Below are 12,320 nucleotides of genomic sequence, written 5' to 3' on the forward strand. Positions count from 1 at the left end.
CGAGGCAGCCCACATCAACTAATAACTACAAGGTTCCCAGTATTCTGACCAGGTGGCAGGATGTGCAGTGAAGCCGTGTGAGAGAAAACTAGCAGCTTGAAGACCAGCTGCGCCCTGCTATGGTTTTTGAGGTAATGCGTTGGCGTGACCCCCAAGTTCAGCCTCACGGCTAGGGTCCATGACACACCACACCCAGAGATCCTAGACCGATTGGGCGGTCCCCATCGAAAGAACACATACAGAATTTCGCTATGATCACATCTTTTAAATTCTCGATAACAATATATAGGTTAGACCAACCTTACCCGAGTTTCATCTAGCGTACCCTATGAATAGACCGTTATCGAACGCGAGTACTATAACTTGAAGCCTCTGCTTTTCCTGTCAGCTCTGCTTGACAATTGAAGGTCTAAAGGCTGTCAATCGGGTCATATTAGCAGCTTTCAGGCATTGAAGACAAGCGTAATGATATATCACTTTCCTGTTGAGCGACTTCCTGAGCAGTTTCCCAGACCTTCCACATATCTCAAGCTGACTCGCACTGTACAAACCTGGCTCTTTTAGACTACGCACAACGAATGGAAATGATAACAGCATGCGGTCAGGAACTTGTTCGAATTTTGATTGCAAACATCACGAGACAATAGATCTATCAATTAGCCACTTTTACTCTGCAGCGTCCGCATCGTTATGCAAAGGCGACTTCGTCGGCGGCCATTCTTTAGTAACTGCATTTATATGAGCATTATTTCAGCGGAGTCTGATATGTACAAGGAGGCACAAATAAGCTCCAAGAAACCCATTTCAGATTTGAACAGGGTCACGGCCACCACAATCTGGGCTGTGTCGCTTATGAGTAATGGCTGTCTAGGATTGTAGCCCCCAGCAGGCTGAAAAGGCCGCTCGAATGCAAAATTGTTCGCGTAAGCCTGGCGTATTTGTTGCGAACTTGTCAAGGTGGCGCAATTTGCAAGAAGGATTTGGAAATTGCTGAGGACTCCTGGAGACCATGTTCGCTTTGAAAGACGAAGAGGCAAAAATAAAATACGTTAGCAAGCTGATATGTCATTAACTAAACACCATATACAGCTTGTAAATACGGTGCACGCTCCATGTCTTCGAAAAGTTGATGCCAGGTGCCCCCTCACATCTGTAGCCTCGACGCAGCTTCCAACCAGCTGTCAATCTTGTTTCTTCAGTTTAGGACCATCAAATATTCTGAGAACATTGGTCTCTGTATCCAATCCTGTAGTTACAACGAATTACCTTTATGTGAGCGTAGCTAGGAGAGACCCAAGAATTGTCCAGCAGGGAAGTTGCGAATAACATTTGCTGGAGACTAGTGGCCAATGCATTCGGCGCTTTGCGCGAAGTGTTGTGCATTCGAACACTGAGGCAACCACCGTCACATGACGGCTACAACCTTCAAGCTACTCAAAACTGACTGATAGCAGCAGCGATCCCAGCGCAGCTAACTCGATTTTCATACCGAATTCATGCTCACAATTAGTAGAGTGCCAGATAATTACGATTTTTCGGTGCACTTTTGTCTTCGCGTCAAGTTTAGGCATCGCTAGAGCTGCTACATGCGTGGGATTCTGATACAATCGCGCCCGGTATTGCACTGCAAGCATCGTATCGCCTCCAAAACTATCCTATACGCGTGACCCGCCTATTGTGATGGAGACCGAAATGGAGATTGATAGCCCAAGAGGAACGAAAAGAAAGGCTGGCGAAGCGTCGTTGGCTGAAGCAGGCCCTCGCCGCATCAAGGTAAGGAAGGCGCTCTCGTCCCGCCTTGAGACTATGCAAGGCTGAAAATGGTTCAACTAGGCTTTGGACCAAGACGTGGTGAACAAGATTGCTGCAGGAGAGATCATTGTGGCGCCGGTTCATGCTCTGAAAGAGCTAATCGAGAACGCCGTCGATGCAGGATCAACAGCGCTCGAGGTCCTGGTGAAAGAAGGTGGCTTGAAGTTGTTGCAGATCACCGACAACGGCCATGGTATCGAGGTGAGTGCCTCGAGTCCGCCTCTTTTCCATGAAACTTACCACGAGGCAGAAAGAGGATTTACCTATCCTTTGCGAAAGATTTACTACCTCGAAACTGAAGAAGTTCGAGGACCTCGGAAACATTGCCACGTACGGGTTTCGAGGTGAAGCACTGGCCAGTATAAGCCACATAGCACATTTGACCGTCACAACAAAGACAAAAGGCTCTAATTGTGCCTGGCGTGCTCACTATGATGGAGGGAAGCTGGCACCTGCGAAACCCGGCCAGCCGGCTGAGCCAAAGCCTACAGCTGGGCGAAACGGCACGCAAATCACAGTAGAAGATTTGTTTTATAACGTACCTACACGTCGTAGGGCTTTCCGCTCTGCTTCCGAGGAGTATAACAAGATCATTGACATGGTCGGACGATATGCAGTCCATTGTCAAGGTGTTGCCTTTTCTTGCAAGAAGCATGGAGATTCTGGAACATCCATTGCTGTCCAGTCAGGGACATCTACAATTGACCGCGTCCGACAAATCCATGGCGGGAGTGTCGCAAATGAGTTGATCGAGTTTGCCACGTCCGACGACCGCTATGGACTCAAAGCAGAGGGTTTGGCAACAAACGCAAACTATCACATCAAGAAGACAACTCTACTGCTATTTATAAACCACCGATCAGTGGAATCGTCAAACATCAAAAAAGCAATCGAGCAGACCTACTCAACCTTCTTGCCGAAGAATGGACACCCTTTCGTTTATTTGAACATTGAAATCGACCCGCAACGAGTAGATGTAAACATCCATCCAACGAAAAGAGAGGTCAACTTCTTGAACGAAGACGAGATTGTACAGGCTATCTGCGAAAATGTTCGGGACAAACTTGCTGCTGTGGACACCAGTCGTACGTTTATGACACAGACGCTTCTTCCGGGTACCGTTCTCCCCAGTGATCTGCCTCAGCCAGATGTGGATGGTCCGACTAAGAAACCGGCCGCCAAAGGCAAGGCTCCTGTACGACCCTATGAAAATAACTTGGTGCGCACTGACGCCTCACTCCGTAAGATCACTAGCATGTTCCAGCCAGCAAATGCAGAGAGTCCAGCTGTGGAACAAGCTGACGAGATGGGGCCCCAATATGAACATGCGGATCGGGAGGCGGTCGTTTGCCGCTTGACAAGCGTACGGGAGCTTCGTGGTGCTGTTCGTGATGATATGCATCATTCTCTCACCGAGGTCTTTGCAGGTCATACCTTCGTTGGCATCGTTGACGAAAGACGGCGCCTGGCGGCGATGCAAGGAGGCGTAAAGCTTTACTTGGTTGACTATGGTCGTGCTTGTTCTGAATACTTCTACCAAGTAGGTCTGACCGATTTTGGCAACTTTGGAACAATTCGCTTCCAGCCCGCTCTGGATCTACGCGAGATCTTGTCCATTGCAGCAGAGCGTGAGAAAGCCACTGCAGCAGAAGGAGAACTTGCAGATGATGACGATTTCGATGTCGAAGAGGTCGTAGAGACCGTAGCAGAGCAGATTATTGAGCGACGAGAAATGCTGCTCGAATACTTCAGTCTTGAGGTATCGCCAGCAGGCGAGCTGATCAGCATTCCACTTTTAACGAAAGGCTATACTCCGTCCATGGCCAAGCTTCCTCAATTTCTACTTCGACTTGGGCCGCACGTGGACTGGACTGATGAGCGAGCTTGCTTTGGGACATTCCTGCGAGAGTTGGCTAGTTTTTATGTTCCGGAGCAGCTTCCACCTCTGCCAGGCAATGCAGAGCAGTTGGAGGCGGAGAACATATCAGACGAGATAAAGTCCAGAAGAGCACATGTGCGACGCGCTGTTGAACACGTTTTCTTTCCTGCTTTCAAGGCAAGACTTGTGGCTACAAAATCATTGATGAACGGCGGGGTGTTGGAATTGGCCGATCTCAAGGGACTTTACAGAGTCTTCGAGCGTTGTTGAGGAGGGAGATGATGGTCGCAATAAATTAGACCTGGACCAACAGCCTGTTTGCTGGATGTGAGTCGCTGATCTAGAACAACTGTTTCACATGTACAATGGCTATAGTCACGAATGAAGCTACAATCTGGCACCATGAAGCTGGAGTTGCTCGTGAGCGGATCAGTGCACAAGACGCCGAATGAGCGCGTCATATAGTACAGGCATCAATATCTTCAGTATGCTCACTCACCTGACTGAATAAGTCTCGACTTAATTGCTAGACTCTGTGCGGATGTAACCAGGCAGGAACATTGCGACAACAAGGCAAACGTCTAATGCAGACGTCGGCTGTCAAAAGAGGGTTAGGTTCATAAACGCATTAGGTTCTATCAAATGAACTCACATCGTCGGCTTCTTGTACACTCGTGGAAGATAGTCGTTTCCCAAGTGATGTTCGGACACCAACTGCGCGCGGACCCTGCTGCGGAATACAATGTCAACCGCGAGGATCTCTTGATGGTGTTGTGACCGGTAGGCTCGACTTAGCCGATAGGCTTGAGCTTCTTCTTCTTCTTGGCGCCACCTTCACCACCACTCTTGGCACCGCCACCCTTGCCCTTTGCGAACGTCCTCCATGAATCAATTCTCTGATCTCTCGTGGCCTCCCAATCCTGATCGTGCTGCCTCTTGCGCTTCCGCTCGTCAATCTCCTCATCCTGCTTCTTCTGTTCTCTTCCTTCCTCTTGCATCTGCGCCTTCATCTGTCTGCGCCGCCTCTGCTCATCGTCGACCAGGACCTCTATCGTCTTCCTCCGCCACTGGACCTGGAACTCGGGGGTCTTGAGCTCGGGGGAGTCGACGGTCCACTTGTTCTCGCGGATGAGCAGCATGCGGGCGTCGGCGATGGACTCGTCGAGGCGGGCACGATGCTTCTCGTCCATCAGCTCTGTCTGGGCCTTCTTGAGGCGGTCGAAGGCGTCCGGGGCCTGGGGGTTCTTGGTCTTGTCGGGATGGATCAGCAGCGACTTCTTGCGGTAGGCCATCTTGATGTCGGACTCGGGCACGCCCGGGAGCAGGTCTAGCACGGCATAGGCGTCGAGGCGGAAGGCTTTGAGGATGCGGTCGATCTCGGCATCCTGGAAAAAAGCAAGAAAACAAGCGCGGTCAGCGAATACAGTTCACAGAGATAGGAAAGGTAAAGTTTGTGGGCCGATTGCTCACCTTGTCGAACTCTTTGGCTTCAGATGCCAAGAAGTCGAGGGCATCTTTGTCCTCCTTTGCGAGCTTCTCGGGGTCTTTCGGGATGTCGTCGGCCATGTTGGTGATCGGGTGTGAGAGCAGAGGGGTATTGATAAAGGTGAAAGGGAGGGAGAAGCGTCGAGCTGGGATGGGAAGTCGGACTGCTTTAACTCGGGTGGTTTAACTTGGAAGAAGAGCGGGCGCCGGCTACGTTTGAGGTGCCAGGTAGTTAATGCTAATGCTAATGCAGCCCCAGCGATAAGCACTTTTTACAGAGACCTTGACCTGGTCCCCTGTTCGCGGGGGAAGCTACGATAAGGTCCTAAGGACCCGTAAAGTGCTCGGTAAACATTTTAAACCCTACAGTAGGTAACTAACTTACAGGGTAACTTCTGGTCTCATCCTCAGGCTCAGGGCTCAGGTCTCAGGCCTCAGGGATCGGTGTGTTCAATGTTCCGGGTGGATCAAGTAACTAGGTTGAGTACTACCGGAGTACTTGGATATTGTAGCAGGCATGTTATGATTGCTCCAGGTACCTACTTCTTCAGGCTGCCGAGCTGGACATGCCGATATTAGTAATATGTACAGGTGGCCAATTCGATAAATGCTACATTTCCTCAAATTTCTTGTTCATGGCGCTGTCTCTGTGCTTCTCTACGGCACGGTGACACGTATCTGTATCACGAACTGCTTCTTCAGCCCGCGGTCTGCGCCAATTCAGGGTCTTGGGGGTGCTGCTGAGGCATTGCCTACAGGAGTCTAGTCTAGCTCAGATCATCGCCCAAAGTTCAAAGCTTAAAGCTTTCTACTGCAGCGCATGCTCAGCTTATCTTTAGCGGCATTGCCCAGAAACCTCCCACGCTGCCACGACCTTCTTACTGGGCTATTTCGAGTCTTCTGCGCCAACACTCGCGTGACCTTTTTGTTACCAAGTGTCGCGCAACTGTTCAACATGACATGACGTCAAAACAGATATCACTCGCCAAACCGACTACGGATCGAGCCTTTTTTCAGCAGCGCTCGTCCTGAGCAATGACTGCTGTATGGGGGAAAGCCCGGCGCTTCCTCCTCAGCGACGAGGAAATGGGCAAGAAGGACGATGACCACAAGCCCGCGGCCGTTAACCTTGGTCTGCCGAGCCCGGGCTGGCACCCCAAGCGAGGACCACAGCGAAGATCACTGAAGCGTCTTGCCATTGCACTATTTGTCATCGGCCTGGTCTATTTGTTTATACACAATATACCAACCGACCTCGGACCGGCGCACACAAGCCGACCCGCCTATGGCGGCACCAGGAAGCCTGGAGCCACCGCAGCCCACGATGCGACACGTTCTCCGACCTCTGGCACTGCTGACGACGCCGAAAATACAGCCACATACAATGGACCGCCAAAGTTCCTCGACCTGGCGGCGTCCTTGCATGCCATCGCCGGGACCAGGGGCGGCATGCTTCTGAACAAGAACATCTTGTTCACAGCCTCGAGTTTAAAGAGCGCGACCATTCTACTGCCCATTGCCTGCCAGATGGGTCGAGAGTCGAGGAATTATGTACACTTCGCTCTCATGAGCCGCAGCCCCATCAACATGGAAGAGCTACAGAGCATAAACGGGGTCGACGAGACGTGCCAAATCATATTTCATAATGCTCGAACAGAGCATGCCGCCATCATGACCGACGAGCGCATGGAATATGCCGCCTTTCGTGCATTCCACCACATTTTCATGTGGATGCATCCACAGGCTGTCATCGTAGACGGATCTGGTTGGGAGGAGTATTTTTTCACGAAAGCGGCCGCGGCACATGCCAAGGCCACGGGAAGCACTCTAATAGAATTGCCTTACTCATCACAAAGCCTGTTATGGATGACCAAACTCGACAGCCGCTCGTTGCGCGGTATGTAAAGTCACATGGCGGCATTACTTGAACACAAGCTAACTATTCTGGACAGCGTGGGACAAGAACCATATTGACATACTAATACAGGCCATACCAGGCTCATCCGGAGGGCTGATTAGACTATTGAGGTCTTTGAGCGCTGCAGACTTCGCAGCTACTTCAATTCCACATCTGACCATCGAGCTACCCAGCGACATAACTCCTGCCACGAAACAATTATTGGAGGAATTTGAATGGCCACCGGCGCATATTTCTAACCCAACGGGCGCAAAATATGTCTCTATCAGACATCGAATCTCACGCCAAAGTTTGACTGAGGAGGAAAGTTCAGCGCGGTTCCTCGAATCCTTCTGGCCCGCAAATCCGAGCATGTCTCATGTCCTAGTCCTCTCACCTCAAGTTGAACTGGCACCAGACTTTTTCCACTGTCAGTAGCTACCTAGAAACAGGCTCGTTAGCCCTTACTGACACGCTCTCTAGACCTCAAATATACGATGCTGGAGTACAGGTACTCTGAAGCTTCACATGTACAGCATTGGGATGCCAGGCTATTTGGTATCAGTCTTGAACAACCCTTGAAGCAGTTGAATGGTGAAGACCAATTGTCGCCTCCGCTTTCTAAGAATAAAGGTTCAGAACAAGACATCTCATCTTCTTTCCTGTGGCAAGCACCGACTAGTCGCGCCATGCTATTTATGGGCGAGAAATGGATGGAGCTCCATGATCTCGTTTCGAGGTCACTTGAAGTCCAACAAACCTCTGACGCAACTCCGTCGCTTTTATCCAAGAAGCTGATCAGTACTCAACACCCGGCCTGGCTAGAACATGCCTTGCGCCTATCAAGACTACGTGGGTATTGGACTCTATACCCTGGCGAAGAAACAGCGAAAAGTCTCGTAACAGTTCACACTGATCTCAGCCACATCCCTGAAGAATATGCCAAGACGGAAGAACCCCTGAAGTTGGATGACAAAGCCAGTGAGGAGGAGATCGAGAAAGTCATGAAGAAGTTGAAGACGTCGCATGACTCGAATCTGTCCGCCGGGTTGTCTCTTCAGACTCTACTTGAAGCCGGCGCATTACGTGCATTTGGCAACTTGCCATTGATCACGTTTGATGGTACCAAAACGGATCTTCAAGGGCTAGACGAACTCGCCGCTAAGTTTGCTCTTGCCTTCAAGACTCAGGTAGGACGGTGCAATAAAGCGGATACTGAGACCAAACGTGTTGCTACATCAGCAAAGGATCTGTTTTGCACGGACGATTAGCCTTGAGAGTAACCTTAGTAATGGTTTATCTCAGGGGGGAGGGGAACAAGCAGCTTTATGTACCAGCAAGTTTTTGCGACTGGGGCCTAACAATTCTCCCGGCCATGAAAAGAGAAAATTCAATATTATTCAAATTATTGCACATCGACATGCAATTTCGCGACAACCAACATAATGATACAGGTTCCGACTATAGCCAAAGCTATCATTGACATAACCTATGATCTGATTAGCCTGGCAGTCACAACGGACTGTCATACCACGTACTGATTGTGTTCTCCATCCTGATTGGACTATTGCCACTTTCCGGCTATACTTATTGACAGTTTCTGGGCCAGCTTCAGTTACAAAAGCCGCAGATGAACTAAACAATGGATATCGGGAAGATACATACGCATGTAGTTGCAGAATCCGACCATCAAGCAAGCGAGTGACAACAACCAGAAGATGAACCCGAGTGGCCGCGCCATTTGTAGCTCTAATTTAGAAGGTTGCGATTTCAGGTGGAACGACAGGACGATTGCGACGGAAACGACGGCCATATAAACTGACAGTCGAAGGAAAGATAGAAATGCTGTTTATACCCTATGAGGATGTATACTTGGAGTGTATGATCGGAGAAGCTCTTCATAGGGATACGTACTACGTTCGTTCGCGCAATGATCCCGCGCATCACTGGTTCTGTTCTCGAACAGCAGCGGGCCGAAGAACGGCCATGTCCAAAAGACGTTCTCCGTCCGCCAATCTGACCTATGCAATTGATTAAAAGAGGCCGCTCCATTTGATACTGCCCAATGTCGGCTTTCTCAAAGCCAGAAGTGCCAAACATATGCGAGACTTACACCAGATCTTCTACCTCAGTGGGCTTCCTGAGCTGAGCGTACGATAGTTGGAGCGGAGCGCAGCATGACGTAGCGCCGAAGTCCTCCTCGTCAAACAGCTCTGCTTGTTGCATGATGGCACAAGGGGGTGAATTTCGCAGACAAAGAAAAGGTGCTGCCCTCTTTTTGATTTAGAAACCCCAACAGCAAGTCGGTCGGGTTGTACGATTTCTCGTTCCGATCAATTGAACATCCTTAGCGTTCCGCATCTGAAATTTTGAGTTCATTGCACCTGGAATCGATTACGTTTAAGACATTACGATTCGAATCGGGAGCTCTCGCCCGTTTGCACAACGGCGCCTAGAATTGCGCCAGGGCCACTAGGGTAGTAGGATTACCGAGCTCGAAGCTGCTCCTCCATGCATACATAGTATTTATGTATGTACAGAGCCGATCCCGCAGTGCATTTGCATTTACCCCTGCTCCAGACAATCCAGACCTTTCTTTTGGTCACCTCGTTGAAAACACAATGCACTATATTCCCATGGCCACCAATGTCAGCTTTGCTGATAGAAGCACAGATCCAGAACGGTGAGTCAATGGCATTATTCTTCTTATGTACGAATGCCCGGACCGTGTCTTATCGCTTCCTGGTCTAGCATCAACACCTAGCTTCCGCGGCTGCGGGGGGTTAGTGGACTTGGTGGAGTCGGTGGAGCGAGAGATTTGGACGGAGCTGATGACTGACTGATTGTCAGGACGCCAAGTAGTGTAGTACAAAAAGGGCGTCGGTGAGAACATCCAGTAAACACCAGCTGTGCTATCACTGTGATTCCGATCAGGAAAAGGGTATAGGTGTTGTCGATCAGGTTTTTTTTTTCCCCAGAGCATCTGGTTACTGAGCTAGCTTACTTGCTTATACGAGAACAAACAATCTCGCTCACTGATGTGGCTGGGCACTCGCTGGTTGGACAGAAAAAATAAAATAAAACAAGCTTAGAAGAGGAGGAGGGCAAGACATTGTTGCAGATCATGTCAAACTCAAGAGATGTCCCTGGACGGAAGCCTTCCCTCCTCGGGATCGGCGACCTGGCAACTTCTCTGGCGTCATCGTTCATGCCGGGCTCTCCTCTGGCCCAAGAGATCGTGGCAAGGGATGTTGCGGAATGCTCTGATGAGGACGACGAGGACATCAATGTCGATACTACCTTTGACTCTGACGACTCGGACGCTGAATCTTATCCTGGTCACGACGGCGGCGGCCACCATGGAGGTCCCACACTGTACCGCCAACCGCAGGGCATCGCGTTCGGTGGCACTCGCCGCCCCAGCGTACTGCCGGAAGTAATGGAGGCCCCAGTGGTCACCAGGGTCGAGAAGAAGCAGTCCCGAGCCGCGGAGCGCAGCCTGCTTAGGGACAACCATATTCTTCCTCCCAAGCACGTGCCCGAGAAGCGGCCGGGACTCCCTACCAGGGTCTACAAGAAATTGTTTAGCACGAAAGTACGCAAGCCGCTCGACGACGAAGAGATGCCGACAGAGGAGTCGCCCCTGTTACCAGATCGTCGCACGTCGGGGGCTCTGGAGCATGAGCGCCTCAACGAGACGTGGGAGGCCGCCGTGGCGTCTGGGAAGATCCAAACGACGTGGCAGAGGGAAGCCCAGACAATTGCCAAATACTCTAGGTCTTTAATCGTGACGTTCCTGTTGCAATATAGTATCAGCATTGCGAGTGTATTTGCTGTTGGGCGTATTGGTACAGTTGAGTTGGGAGCCGTCAGCTGTGAGTACTACCCACCACCCTTCTACAAATGCTGTCTGTTTGCTAACCAGAACTGGCAGTGGCTACCATGACGGCAAACATCACCTGCTATGCCCCCTTTCAAGGGCTCGCTACGAGCCTAGACACACTGTGCTCACAGGCCTACGGCTCTGGCCATAAGCAACTGGTTGGACTACAAGTGCAAAGGATGGTCTACTTCCTAGCCACCCTCCTGGTTCCGGTCGCCATTCTGTGGTCTTTTGCCGGAGATATTCTGGTTCGTCTGGTTCCGGAACCAGAAGCCGCTGAGCTCGCCGGCGTCTACCTCAAGATAGTGCTCGCTGGAGTTCCCGGCTTTATCTGCACAGAGTGCGGAAAGCGCTTCGTCAACGCCCAGGGTCTGTTCCAAGCGACGACGTGGGTCCTGATCATAGCTGCACCTTTCAATGTTCTTATCAGCTACCTATTTGTATGGCACTTTGGCTGGGGTTTCATCGGTGCCCCCATTGCAGTGGCTGTCTCGCAAAACTTGATCCCTTTACTTCTATTTCTCTATGTTGTGTTCATTGATGGATCGCAGTGCTGGGGAGGATTCAGCAAGAAAGCACTCATGAATTGGGGTGAGTTTCTTTCGGTCCCCGCACCCCTATCTCTGCCATCGAAGGAGTGCTGCTAATGATCTCGCCCTTAGGCCCCATGGTGAAGCTTGCCCTTCCAGGAATGGTCATGGTTGTAGCCGAATGGCTAGCATTCGAGGTTCTGACCCTCGCGAGCAGCCAGTTCGGCACCAAGTACCTGGCGGCGCAATCCATCCTCATGACACTGACGTCGACGACATTCCAGCTGCCCTTCCCCATCTCCATCGCCGCGTCGACCCGTGTCGCCAACCTCATCGGCGCCAAGCTGGCCAACGCCGCCAGGACCTCCGCCAAGGTTGCGGTGTTCGCCGCGGGCGGCGTGGCCATCTTCAATGTCATTCTCCTGTCCAGCCTGAGATATGAGCTGCCGAAACTGCTGACCACGGACGAGGAAGTCATCGACCTCGTGGCCCAGATGATGTTCCTCGTGGCGGTGATGCAGATCTTCGATGCCATGGCAGCCATGGCGCACGGTCTCCTGCGCGGTATTGGAAAGCAGCATTTCGGTGGGTATGCCAACTTGTTCGCATACTACGCCATCGCGCTGCCTATCTCGTTCGGGACGGCGTTTGGGCTGGACTGGAAGCTGGAGGGTCTGTGGGCTGGCGTCACATTGGGCTTGTTCCTCGTCGCCGCTGTCGAGTACTGGTACATCTACACGAGCGATTGGGAACAGTCCGTCAGGGAGGCGGAGCACAGAAACGCTGCAGGCTGAGCCCCGACCTGGGTCACTACTACACGTTATTTCTAAGATG

General features: G+C 51.2%; 5 protein-coding genes across 5 annotated transcripts; 3 read left to right on the forward strand and 2 right to left on the reverse strand.

The window, feature by feature from the left end:
- Positions 1–1,680: 1,680 nt before the first annotated feature.
- BKA67DRAFT_510346 (putative DNA mismatch repair protein) lies at positions 1,681–3,961 on the forward strand (the record flags this gene model as incomplete). The annotated part of the gene is made up of 3 exons (XM_046097319.1): positions 1,681–1,773; positions 1,834–2,013; positions 2,063–3,961. The coding sequence occupies 3 exons, from the start codon at positions 1,681–1,683 to the stop codon at positions 3,959–3,961; spliced, it is 2,172 nt and encodes a 723-aa protein (XP_045963490.1).
- A 521-nt stretch (positions 3,962–4,482) lies between these two features.
- Positions 4,483–5,257, reverse strand: BKA67DRAFT_652592 (DnaJ domain-containing protein; the record flags this gene model as incomplete). The annotated part of the gene is made up of 2 exons (XM_046106193.1): positions 4,483–5,076; positions 5,162–5,257. 2 exons carry the CDS (start codon positions 5,255–5,257, stop codon positions 4,483–4,485), a joined length of 690 nt encoding a protein of 229 aa, XP_045963491.1.
- A 954-nt stretch (positions 5,258–6,211) lies between these two features.
- BKA67DRAFT_652593 (uncharacterized protein) lies at positions 6,212–8,344 on the forward strand (the record flags this gene model as incomplete). Its single annotated transcript, XM_046106194.1, has 3 exons — positions 6,212–7,073; positions 7,129–7,503; positions 7,557–8,344. The coding sequence occupies 3 exons, from the start codon at positions 6,212–6,214 to the stop codon at positions 8,342–8,344; spliced, it is 2,025 nt and encodes a 674-aa protein (XP_045963492.1).
- Positions 8,345–8,411: 67 nt separating this feature from the next.
- BKA67DRAFT_11604 (uncharacterized protein) lies at positions 8,412–9,549 on the reverse strand. Its single transcript, XM_046094923.1, has 5 exons — positions 9,187–9,549; positions 8,988–9,094; positions 8,739–8,918; positions 8,612–8,673; positions 8,412–8,562 (listed from the first exon to the last, which is right to left on the reverse strand). The coding sequence occupies exons 1-5, from the start codon at positions 9,297–9,299 to the stop codon at positions 8,479–8,481; spliced, it is 546 nt and encodes a 181-aa protein (XP_045963493.1). The 5' UTR covers positions 9,300–9,549; the 3' UTR covers positions 8,412–8,478.
- A 648-nt stretch (positions 9,550–10,197) lies between these two features.
- On the forward strand, positions 10,198–12,280 carry BKA67DRAFT_529517 (mate-domain-containing protein; the record flags this gene model as incomplete). Its single annotated transcript, XM_046099080.1, has 3 exons — positions 10,198–10,948; positions 11,008–11,547; positions 11,619–12,280. 3 exons carry the CDS (start codon positions 10,198–10,200, stop codon positions 12,278–12,280), a joined length of 1,953 nt encoding a protein of 650 aa, XP_045963494.1.
- Positions 12,281–12,320: the final 40 nt, after the last annotated feature.

The sequence above is a fragment of the Truncatella angustata genome (assembly GCF_020726525.1).
Source record: "Truncatella angustata strain MPI-SDFR-AT-0073 chromosome Unknown BKA67scaffold_1, whole genome shotgun sequence".
Classification (NCBI taxonomy): domain Eukaryota; kingdom Fungi; phylum Ascomycota; class Sordariomycetes; order Amphisphaeriales; family Sporocadaceae; genus Truncatella; species Truncatella angustata.

Coding starts and splice junctions, on each gene's coding strand:
- BKA67DRAFT_11604 (XM_046094923.1), bottom strand. CDS start 9,299: ATGCAACAAGCAGAGCTGTTTGACGAGGAGGACTTCGGCGCTACGTCA. Junction 9,095..9,186: donor ACTGAGGTAGAAGATCTGGT/GTAAGTCTCGCA, acceptor TCAATTGCATAG/GTCAGATTGGCGGACGGAGA. Junction 8,919..8,987: donor TCATTGCGCGAACGAACGTA/GTACGTATCCCT, acceptor GGGTATAAACAG/CATTTCTATCTTTCCTTCGA.